This window comes from Ammospiza nelsoni, chromosome 21, assembly GCF_027579445.1.
Source record: "Ammospiza nelsoni isolate bAmmNel1 chromosome 21, bAmmNel1.pri, whole genome shotgun sequence".
Taxonomy (NCBI): domain Eukaryota; kingdom Metazoa; phylum Chordata; class Aves; order Passeriformes; family Passerellidae; genus Ammospiza; species Ammospiza nelsoni.
In genome coordinates, this window is record NC_080653.1 from 3,876,680 (window position 1) to 3,888,909 (window position 12,230).

The window sequence follows — 12,230 nt, forward strand, 5'->3', positions numbered from 1 at the left end:
GTGGGAGCTTCACAGCAGCGTGTCACAGCTCATAATGGACCTTCAAGACCATCTCATATCTCATCTCATCCTCCTGCCATGGGCAGGGACACCTTCCACTATCTCAGGTTGGTCAAGCCCTGTCCAACCTGGCCTTGGACGCTCCAGGGATCCAGGGGCAGCCACAGCTGCTCTGGGCACCCTGTGCCAGGGCCTCAGCACCCTCACAGGGAGAAATCTCTTCCCAATATCCCATCTATCCATGTCCTCTGGCAGTGGGAGCCATCCCCTGTGTCCTGTCCCTCCATCCCTTGTCCCCAGTCCCTCTCCAGCTCTCCTGGAGCCCCTTTAGGCACTGGAAGGGGCTCTGAGCTCTTCTCCAGGCTGAGCACCCCCAGCTCTCCCAGCCTGACTCCAGTGGGGGCTCCAGCCCTTGGGGCATCTCTGTGGCCTCCTCTACACTTGCTCCAGTAGCTCCACATCCTTCCTGGGCTTGGGACTCAGAGCTGGCAGCAGGTCTGCAGGTGAGGTCTCAGAGCAGAACAGAGGAGGGATCCCTCAGCCTGAGCTGACAGGAGAAGGGAAAGCACGTGGCATGAGTTAGGAGAAATTGTTCAGTAGAATTGAAGGTGGATGTGGGCGGGAAAGACCTTGGAGGCCCCTGGCCAGTCCCCTCCAGCCTTTACCCAGCCTTGTGCAGAACATCCATAAGGACAGACATCCACAGACATCCCACAGACATCCCTCGGCCTCTCTGCATCTGCTATTTGACCACCATCATGGATACTTTTCTTCTCAATATCTAATCTGCATTTTGCTTGCCCCAGCACTGCTTGTCCTCTTCCTGTGCACCCCCAACTTCAGTAGGAAGCTGAATGTCACCTGCAGGGACCAGCAGGACACCTGGCCCAGCTTCTCTCCACCCTCCTGCAGGGTGGTCTCACACAGCAGTAGGGACCCCTTTGGCTTTCCTCTGTCCAGGTGAACAATCCCAGCTCCCAGCCCATCCCTGTGCCCATGGCAGCCTCCTGTCTCCTCTTGTCTCCTGCTGTCTTCTGTTCTCCTGGTCCTTGTCTGCTTACCCAGCCTGGCTGGCTGCAGGGAGTTACTCAGCCCAGGCTGGTTTATTTCTTTATTAAGAAATAATTTTTAATTCCTTATTATTACAGTTTTTAATTTCTTATTATAACAGTTTTTTATTTCTATTACTTTCCTGTTATTGGAAATTTTTATATTTCCTATAAATTCTTTCAAGTAATTACTTCACATTACCATTTCTTGTAATTTCTTTATTTCTTATTATTACAAGTTTTTTTTTTAAGAATGGGAAAAAAAATTAGTCACTTAAATGAGAACTTAACCTGAAAATGTCCTATTTCTACCACTGCATTTGTGCCCTTCTACAGTAAATACCCTGGGGTGAAGGACTTCACAGATGTGTTCCTTCTCTCCTCTTCCCAGTAGTGCTGAAGCTTGTAGCTCAGGGATGGGGATGTTTATAGCTGCCAGAATGATAGGACCTTCCCCCAGAACATTCCCATCATCAGGATTTTCTAATTATGCCTATGACTGGCAGCTGGCATCAGAACCATTGACATGAGTCAGTCAATATGCCTCAGCTCTATTAAACTAAGTTTTATTTAATTAAGTCTTGATCTCATCAAAATCAAGAGGGAGTGTTGGGGTGGCAGCAGGGAGAGCTGCAGTGGCAGACCCCAGGGGGGTCCCACTGATCTGGGTTTGCTGTTCCAGGGGCTCTGGCAGTTCCTGAAGCACAGATTGCTGAGGGGCACAGCTGCAAATCCTGGCGGCTTTCAGGGCATGGGGAGGAACCTGGATGTGATCACAGGGTCACAGGGATTGAAGGGGATTTGAAAGGTTCCACTCCTGCCATGGCAGGGACACCTTCCACTGTCCCAGGCTGCTCCCAGCCCTGTCCAGCCTGTGCCAGGGCCTCAGCACCTTCATGGTCTGACATTTCCTCCCCATGTCTAACCTGACCTCATTCTTGTATTCTTGTTAAATTTAACACTTGTGTTGGGGCCCCAGAGCTGGAAGCAGCTGGAGGTCTCAGGATGTGAGGAGAGTCCAGCATGGAGCATGGGGTGGTGGAAGTGCTCCCAGTCTGGGAGTGGAAGTTTTTCCAGTTTGGATTTTGGGAGTTTCCCAGTCTGGATTGTGGGAGTGCTCCCAGTCTGAATTGGGGAAGTGATCTCAGTCTGGGGGTGGAAATTTTCCCAGTCTGGATGTGGGAGTGCTCCCAGTCTGGGAATTGGGAGTGTTTTTAGTCAGGGGTTGGAAATCCTTCCAGTTTGGGGAGTTCTGGAGTTCTCTGCTTTTAACCCCCTGCGTTCTCAGAGGTGTATCCATGTCCTCAGTGGCCACACCAGGTGCCAATATTCAAATTTCAGCACTGATTGGTTTGACCACAAGCTCCCAAAAAATTTACTTCCTTTTCAAACCAGGACAGGGGGTTGAAGGGCTCCCAGCTCTGGTCTCTACACTCTGCAGGGCAGCAGATTTCAGTGGTGGCTGCAGCACACCCATGTTTGCTCTTTGCTCTCTCCACAGAAACGAAAGAGGAGCTGGAGGAGCTGATGTCCGACATCAAGAAGACGGCGAACAAAGTGCGCTCCAAACTAAAGAGTGAGTGGTGACACACTAAACTAAACTAAACTAAACTAAACTAAACTGAACTAAACTAAACAGCCTGGCATGGAGCTGTGGGCTCTGCCTGGAGCACTCCTGTCCCAGGCTGGAAATCCTCCCAGGGGTCAGCATCACCTTTCCTCCCTGTTGTACCCTCCTGATGCTTTTGTTTGCCCTTTTTGTCCCCTTGTGCCTCATTCCCAGAATAGGATTGAGGGAATGGGGCCAGGAGCAGCTGGTGGGCTCTGAGTGAGTCCTGTGCCTCACCTCTGGCAGGGCTTGGAGCCTGGGCAAGCCCCAGCTTGGCCAAAGGTTCTGTTCAGGTCTGGGTGGGTGAGGAGGTGCTGCTGTGGGATGTGCTGCAGGATGTCACCCTAGGTTTCCACTACTGGAGGAGTCATTCAGACTCTGAGGTGTGAGAGCAAGGTGGCTGTCAACCCACTGATGGTCAGGGTTGTGCTGGAGCACTCAGACAACCCAGAATTCCAAGACTGGGCCCCAGGGGACTGAGGGAGTCCAAGAGGATGGCAGAATCTTGAGACAGGGGGCAGGTCACCCTGGCACCTTGGATTTGCCTGTGGTGGTATGGACATCTGTCTGGGGTTTGGTTTGCACTGGTGCAGGGGACCTGGCTGTGTCTGAGGGGTAGGAGAGGAGCTGGTGCTTCCCCCAAGGCAGCAGTGTCCTCACTAATCCCAGGTTTTGTGGGAGTCTGGCAGTCCTGGAGGACTCAGATATGCCCAGAGCCCTGTGTAAGGTCACCCCTGGTGTGGCCATGTCCCATGTGAGGGCCAGGAGACCTGTACCCCTTGTTCCCATGCTCCCTCTGTCCTCCTAACACATGATCTCACCTAGAGCCAGGAAGGAGAGCCAGGGATATCTTATCTAATCCAGAGTCCAAGGGATCCATTCCATGGCCCTGGACACACTGGGATCCCTGGTGATAGGATTTGGTCTTAAAAAAAAACAAAAATCCTTTTCCATAAGTGTGTTGTTCAGTGTTTTGTAAAGGACTTTGAGACCCTGAAGGATTGCAGGACAGGCTGCTTTTGCCTGCTCCCAGAAAAGCCTCTTTGCTGTCATGTTTACCTGGAGCAGCAGATGCCTGGTGCTTGTGCTGTGTCCCACATTGCCTCCTGGCCAGCATGATCAATGACAGAAAACAGTCAGGGCTGATCAAAAACAACAGCTGCTGACAACAAACTGACTTCTTCAGGCCAGACATTACTCATGCAGGGCATAATTCTGATTGCCAGCTTCTTGGGAAAATGGGATTTTATTAGTTATCAGAAATGCCCAGTGTGTGCCAATGCCATTCCATGGGAATGGGAGTGCTCTGTGTGGGTGTGCAGGAGGGACTGATGGAATGCACTGAGCTGTGCTGGGGGTGAGCCCTGCTGCAGGAGGAGCCTGCTCTGTGCTGGGCTTGAGGGACTGATCCAGGATGGGAAGTGCTGAGCTCTGAGAGCTCTGGGACACCAGTGTTGGGAATGGGGTCTTTAGCCAGACTCTGGAGATGCCACTAAGGCTGTTTGCCAAGAGGTTTATCAATGTGCCCACCCAGAGATGCCAAGATCTCGGAATCTTGCAGTTTATTGCAGCCCCAAAACACATGAAAAGTGTCTGTTTTGGCCCACACGTTTGAAGAATGAGTCAGAATTCTTCAGTTTTTGGTCTCAGAGTTGTTTGTTGTATCTTATCTATAAAAATTTTTACAATTACTTCCCAATACCTATCACCTATGTTAGACAGTGAGCTTCCACTCTAAACCAATCCCAAAGTGCCAGCATCACAGCAGAAGATGGAGGTAGAGAAGAAGAAGAAGAAGAAAGGCTGGACACACCCAAGTCCTTCCATCTTGTCCCCAAAACCCATATTCTAAAAACCCCAAAATCTACTTTTTCACCTAGTGATAATTTTATTATTATACTACTTAAACTTCTGTGGCTTTCAGGTCTTCATACAAAGCTGGTAATTTGCTCCATGGGTCACAATCAAACCCACAGGTGCTCTGGGCTGTGTACCAGGGTCTCTGAGCCCCCTGGCAGGGGTCCTGGCAACTCTGGACACCCAGAGGGATGCACTGAGCTCTGACATGCCACCAGCTCACATGGCTGGTTCAGGTGGAGATGTGTGTCCCTGCACACTGGCCAGCCTGCTGATTGGAGCTTTCTTCCAAGTTTTATAATCCCCTGAAACTAAATCTTTGAGTTATTATGTCCTGAGCTGGCCTTGAGGAGCAGCTCATAGAATCCTGGAATAATGGGATGGTTTGAGTTGGAAAAGGCCTTAAAGGAAATCCCATTTCACGCCCTGCCATGGGCAGGGACACCTCCCATTACTCCAGGCTGCTGCAAGCCCTGTCTAACCTGGCCTTGGGCACTGCCAGGGATGGGGCAGGATTGCTGGTCCTGCTCTGTGGCAGCCCTACAGTGTGACCATGTTCACAGGGATCTTGGGATGAGGGAAGAGATGAGGATCTGACTCCATGTTTCAGAAGGCTTGATTTATTATTTTATATATTACATTAAAACTATACTAAAAGAATAGAAGAAAGGATTTCATCAGAAGGCTAGCTAAGAATAGAAAAAGAATGATAAGAAAAGCTTGTGACTTGGACTCTCTCTCCAAGCCAGCTGACCGTGATTGGCCATTAATTACACACATCCAACATGGGCCAATCCCAGATGCACCTGTTGCATTCCACAGCAGCAGATAATCAATGTTTACATTTTGTTCCTGAGGCCTCACAGATTCTCAGGAGGAAAAAATCATAAGGAAAAGATTTTTCATAAAAGATGTCTGTGACACTGGAGCCCACAGCCCCATGGGACACGACCCTGCTCCTCCCTGCCATGGCCTCAGGCTTTGGGCACTGAGGATTTCATGTCAGTTAATGTTCCTCATTAAAGGGGCAGATCCCTGTGCTGCTCCATGGCTGCCCAGCACTCCTGCCAGCATGGTGGGTGCTCCTTGTGCCACTCCAGGCACATGGAGGAGCTGCTGGGTTTTGGTTCCCTGGAGGAGTTTTGAAGTTTGGTATTTTGCAGAGACACTTCAGCTCTGGATTTTCTCCTCCTGCCTCTCTGGTGGGAGCAGCTTTCCAATTTGTTTGAAGACTGGCAATCAGACCTAAGCACCACATTGATTTTATGTGGAAATCCTGGCTCAGCAGCCTGGGGGTGACAGTGCTGCCCTTTCAGCCCCAGATCACAGCCAGGGGCCAGGCACCAGGTGCTTTGCAGTCATGAACCAGGGCTTTGCTGCCAGGCTGAATGCTGGAGTCAAGGATTTGGGAATTGCCCAGTCCCAGCTGCTCCTTGATCCAGTGTTTCACAGTCCCTTTGCCAAGCAATCCCTTCTTCCTTTGGTTAAGCACTGGAGCTGGTGCTCTGGATGGTGGAGTCACCATCCCTGGAAGTGTTCCAAAGATGAGCACATGTGGCATTTGGCACAGTGGCTTCATGGGCTTGAGGTAATCAGTGGAAGGTTGGATTTGATGATCTTGGAGGTCTTTTACAGCCTGAATCATTCTGTGATTGTTCTCCAAAGAGCACAAACTATTGGAATATTTACCAATATAGCCAGACAGGACGTGCCTGAGCTTGTCTGAACCAAACAGTAGCACTATGGTGTTTCACCCCACAGACACTTTGGGCTGGCTGGGTGTGTGGTGTTTCACCCCACAGACACTTTGGGCTGGCTGGGTGCTGCAGCTGGGCCCGTGGGGACAAGTCCAGGCCTGCAGGAGCTCTGGTGGTGCTGGGATGGAGCTTCCCCCCATAACTGGGGCTGCTCCTCAGGTTTCCCTCTGGCAGAGAATCTTTAAGGGGATGGTGAAGGAAAGGAGTTGGTTCTGATGGAGGGTTTGGATCCAGAGCTTTATTCTGGCCCACAGCCTCTGAATGCAGCACCAGCTCCAACAGAACTCCCTGAGCCCGTGGTTGCTGCTCCTTTAACCCCGGGGAGAGGGGCAGGGAAGGGGCAGGGAGCCACCAAGCAGGGACAGGAGGGGAGGGACAAAGGGCCAAAGGACACCTGGATGGCCCAATGCCCCCCAGGGGTAGAGGGCATCCTTTGAATCTGCCAATCCTTTCTGGAATTCCAGGATTGACAGACAGTGCTGAGAGGGGTCAGGGTGTGGAAAGGAGAGGTGACTGATACACCTGGGAGGGAATTATCAGGGGAGGGACCCAAGGTTCTGAGGTAAACCCTGAAATCACACCCCAACAACGAACTAATGTGTCCTTGTGCCCTTCAGGCATCGAGCAGAGCATCGAACAAGAGGAGGGGCTGAACAGGTCATCGGCTGACCTGCGGATAAGGAAAACCCAGGTGAGCCTCTAAACAGGGAGCTGAGGGGCAGCTCAGGGGTCCCAGAAGTGCTGGGAGAGGAGGCCTGTGTAGGGAGATAGAATGTAAGAAAATAAAAATAGTGTAGAAAGTAATCTTACCCCTAAGGAGTTGCAGGTGGGCCAATTATCAAAGATTAGGAACAGCCTGACTTTAACAGGCCATGGCTGTAACCAATGAGAAAAAGATGCTATAAAAGAGTGGGGTGGCTGATTGGGAAGGGAACTGGAGTCAGTTGGCTGCTTTGTGAAAGAGTCAGTGCTCTGAGGTGCTGCCCATGAGAAACACCAAGATTATAAAAGAATAGAAGAGTTCTATTGAAATAATACATTAAAAAAGAGTAGAATATATAATTGATTCTATTGAAATGATATAAAATAATAGAGGGAAGGATTTCATCAGAAGGCTAGCAAGAGGAGGAAAGGAATGATAATAAAATCTTGTGACTGACCAAGTCTGAGACAGCTGGACTGTGATTGGCCATTGATTACAAACAACCATATAAGACCAATCACAGATGCACCTGTTGCATTCCACAGCAGCAGATAACCATTGTTTACATTTTGTTCCTGAGGCCTCCCAGCTTCTCAGGAGAAAAATCCTAAGGAAAGGATTTTTCATAGTACATGTCAGTGCCACTCTGAGCCTGCTGTCCCCTCGTGTGCCCCCAGCATTCCACGCTGTCCCGCAAGTTCGTGGAGGTGATGTCGGAGTACAACGCCACGCAGACCGACTACCGGGAGCGCTGCAAGGGCCGGATCCAGCGGCAGCTGGAGATCAGTGAGTAACCCACCCTGCCATGGGGCACTGCTGGGCTCTGTGGGCCATGTCCTCTACACTCCCCATGGAGCAGAGCTGCTCCTGTCTCGGTTTGGAAAGACAGGAGTCTGCTAAGGAAGGCAGGAGCCTCCCCTGAAATGGAGAATGTAAACCCTCCCCACCCTTCCCAATTGCTATAAATTTTAAATTAAGGGCTCTGAGGCAAAAATGGATACTGCAAATATGGGAGCAGGAAATAACAGTTCTTTAATAGGGAAGAAAATAAAAGGATAAAATAAACAATGCAGTACACTGGACCAACACTGCCAGAGTCAGAACCCAACCTGACACCCTGTGGGTCAGGGTGTTGGTGGCAGTCCCATTGGAATTGTGGCTGCAGCCCTCCTGCAGTGTCAGGGGTGGTTCTGCTGGAGCAGGGATCCTGTAGAGAAGGATGGATTCTTCCTCTGAAGATCCAGTGGGAGAAGAGGCAGCTGCTGTTCCTCTGGGGAATCCAGTGGAGAAGCCGTGCTGGTGTCTCAAAACCTCTGGATTATATCTGGGTAGGAATGCTTGGCTCCTCCCTCTGGGCTCACATCTCCCAATGGGATGCTGTAGTTCTTATCAGCCATGCAGTGACATTCAATAGCTGTTATCAGCAGGTGTCTCCCTGGAGGGAGAACTGGGTGTGATCACTCAGAGAGAGATAAGGCAAACTGCCCACTTGACAAAAGACACTTGCCATACAGATGGTAATAGGACAAGTCTTGCCATGCAATCTGGAACACTCCCACTGTCACTATAGGACACAAAAGAACACAAACACACACTGCTGCCCTCAAGGTGAAGAAGAATAGATAAGTTTATTTTCTGACTCCCAACATTTATAGTTTTCCAAAAGTGACAGTGGATTGGAGGGTGGCAGTGCCACCTCTCCAATAACACTCGACAAACCAACAATCCATCAAATTTCTCTTCCTCCATAAAAGGATGTAAAACAATAAGTTATTTACAGAAAGTGTATGAGAAAGTTTGTTACAAGAATGTCAACATCAGAAAGTTTAGAAAATCTTAAAAAATCAGGACGATGCCCCCACAGCTGGGCAGAGCTCCTGGGATGCACAGGAGCCCCTGGGAGCAGCTGGAACACGGCTCCTGTGGGGTGGGACCTTGAGTTCCTGTGGCAAATAACGTCCTAAAATGTAATTCCTGTGGCATCCAGCAAATTACATACCAAAATGCTGCAGAGAGAGCACAGGGATCACAAGGAGAGGGATTCCTTCTGTGTTTGCAGCTAATTTTTATTCAAAGAAGCTCACAGGATCTCCTGATTCCTGTGGGTGCTTGTCTTTCCTCAGGGTGCTCTTCTTCATGGATGAACTTGGCTAAACATGGACACAGGGAAGGGAATTCTTGGGATGGGAGCACTCCCTGCTCCTGATGGCCTCCCTTGCACAGGAGGAGCAGGAACCTCAGCAGCCATTGTGCTGTGGCCAAGGGGGGACATCAGGTGACACCTGTGAGGCTGTGGCACCTCACCCAGGTGGCACTGCTGTGGCACTGGGATCTCTGAGCCATCCAGAGCCCATCCCTTAGGAGCAGTCCAGTCCTGCCTCTCTATAAAGACATTCTCCTGATGGTCCTTCTGGGCAGCCAGTGGTACCTGGATGGTTTAGAGCAAAGAGGAACACATGTAATCGGGAATAATCAAGGGGGAAGGCAGGCCATGCAGAGATTAAAGGAGATTTTTGCAAATAATCTCAGTTTCAGGCATGTTGTGGGGTTTGTGCTCAGAATGGAAGGCTCTGAATTTAGTAATTTTCTTTTCCTAAGAACCAAATGGATGTTTTTTATCTCCTCCAGCAACATACTGTGAACAATGACAGGAGATCTGTGAGTGAACCTGGTGTCCTTGGTGGTCACCTGTGGGAATTATTCTGGGAATCTGGGTGCTGTGGGAATTTCTGTGGAGGGCTGGAAGGAGACACAGCTGTGCAAGCCTTAATCTTTGTTCAGATGAGTCTTTGTGATGCCTGATGCTCCCAGGGCTGCACGGGAAGGCTGACTGACACGGGGCTCAACAAGAGCTTGGCAGTTTGCTGTAAAGCAGGATGTGTCACTGCTCCAGCTGCCTGACTCATCCCTCAGCCACCATCACCCTGCAGTGACAGCTCAGGAGTGCCTTGTCATGTGAACAGCAATTGAAGGTATCCCTGTGCCTCCCTTTGAGAGAGGAGGCTTGGGAGGACTCAGCCTTGTCCTTGACTGGATGCAGGCCTGAAAGAAACCTCCCTCTTGTTTTTCTGCTGAATTTTGGGAGGGCTCTGCAGCTCTGCTTCAATCCTGGAGATATATTGTTGTTTGTTATGGTGTTCACAGGGGTTCCAGGCTGAGGGAAGAGATGAGGATCTGACTCCATGTTTCAGAAGGCTTGATTTATTATTTTATGGTATATATTACGTTAAAACTATACTAAAAGAATAGAAGAAAGGATTTCATCAGAAGGCTAGCTAAGAATACAATAGAAAAGAATGATAACCAAAGTTTGTGGCTTGGGCTCTGTCTGAGCCAGCTGACTGTGACTGGCCATTAATTAGAAACAACCACATGAGACCAATCCCAGATGCACCTGTTGCATTCCACAGCAGCAGATAATCATTGTTTACATTTTGTTCCTGAGGTCTCACAGTTTCTCAGGAGGAAAAATCCTAAGGAAAGGGTTTTTCATAAAAGATGTCTGCCACAGTTGTTCTTGTGTCTGCCCTGTCCATCCTGCCAGGCTGTCAGTGCCTGCCAGAGCCTGGGGGTGCAGGGACAGGGCAGCTCAGGAGCCCCCATGGAGCAGTGTGTGCTCTAGGAGAGATGTCCCTGTTCCTGACACCAAGGACTCCTGTTCCCTTCAGGATGGAGCTGTGGAGGAGTGTGGGTATAGATAAGTGCATTTCTCATTGCTGCAGAAGAGGTGCAGAGCTGGGCTGGGGAGGGACACAGCCCTGTGCACAGCCCTTTGCCACAGCTGGATTCCCCCATCAGGACAGTGGAAAAGATTTCCTGGCAAAAAGACTCACCCAAAGATGTTGCTATAGGACATGAAAGAACACAAGCGCACACTGCTGCTGTCAAGGTGAAGAAAAAGGAAAGTTTATTTTCTGACTCCAACATTTATACTTTTCCAAGAGTGACAGTGGATTGGAGGGTGACAGTGCCACCTCTCCAATGACACTGGACCACCAGTCCATCAAATTTCCTCCATAAAGGAATTCAAAACAATGAGTTATTTACAGAAAGTGTGTGAGAGAGTTTGCTACAAGAATGTCAACATCAGAAGGCTTAGAAAATCTTAAAAAACCAGGGCGACATCGAGGAACAGCTTATGGATGTTTCACCAGGAGTGCTGCCTGGGCAGGGGCTCTGCTTGGCCTGGGCTGTCCCAGGCAGGGCTGCAGCCCCAGCTGCTCCTGCACAGGCTCTGGGACAGAGCTCAGCTGGGATGTGCCTGCACACATCTCCACAACATCCTCAGCTCTCGTTTCCTGCTGAGGAGCCCAAAGATAGAAAGGGCTGGGAGCTCTGACAGCAAAGCCAGTAAATCACTTGGGTTTTGAGTGTGAGAGCAGGAACTTCTCAGGTGCTCTGGGCAGGCTCCCCAACACCAGCAAGTTTCTCCATCCTCACCACACCTGGCTCTGCAAGTAGCACAGTGGCAGAGTTGGTGATGTGGAGTCACTGCCCTGGGTGTAGCCACCCTCTGGGGCTCCCCACAGCCCCCTCAGGATCTGTTCCCTTCTCCTTGTGTGGGCACTGCTGTGTCTGTGCTGTATAACCATCAGCATCACCCTGCCCACCTAGAGCAGCTCTGAGGGCATGCAGTGTGCAGGGTTCTGTGGCTGAATCCTCATCCTGATACCAGCCTGGGCAGGGCCAGACTGAGCTGGGTGACAGCCAGGTGGGCCAGATTGTACCTGTCACCTCACACACAGCTGGGCAGGACAGCATTACCCATCTCTCCATGAATTTTATGGATTTGTGTCTGTAGTGTTGAAAAGCCAGCTCCAGGCTGGGGAAGGTGCCTTGTCCTCAGTGTGAGCCCCAGCTGTGGCTCTGCAGGTGCTTGTGCAGGGATGCTGGAGAGCCCAGCTGAGCCCTCATTTAGCCATGGACCATTGGACTCCTTCAGCCCTGAGCCGCTTCCCTATTTATAGACATCTGCATGCAGGGTTGGACAGACTGCCATCCAGTGTCTGCTGGGCTGTGGGACTGAGCTGTGGCACCAGAGGCTTCCCTGGGAGCTTCCCCCACACCCTGGCAGGGCTGCTCCTGCCCCATGCCCTGGGAAATGGTCACTGGGGATGGTCACTGTGTCCAGCTGGCCATTCCAGGGCCAAGGATGTGCCTTGAAGTCTCCTCAGTGGTTTCACATTCACCTGTCCCAGAGTTTGCAGTGACCTGGGCACTGTCTCTCTCTGTTCTCTCCCTGCCACCTTAGGGCT

At 50.5% G+C, this 12,230-nt stretch overlaps 1 protein-coding gene across 1 annotated transcript in view; it reads left to right on the top strand.

The window, feature by feature from the left end:
- Positions 1 to 12,230, top strand: part of STX1A (syntaxin 1A) — a 68,944-nt gene that overhangs the window by 52,054 nt on the left and 4,660 nt on the right. The window contains exons 4-6 of the mRNA XM_059486825.1: positions 2,551 to 2,625; positions 6,890 to 6,963; positions 7,653 to 7,761. Of these exons, the coding sequence (XP_059342808.1) occupies positions 2,551 to 2,625; positions 6,890 to 6,963; positions 7,653 to 7,761 (258 nt within the window). The remainder of the gene's footprint in view (positions 1 to 2,550; positions 2,626 to 6,889; positions 6,964 to 7,652; positions 7,762 to 12,230) is intronic.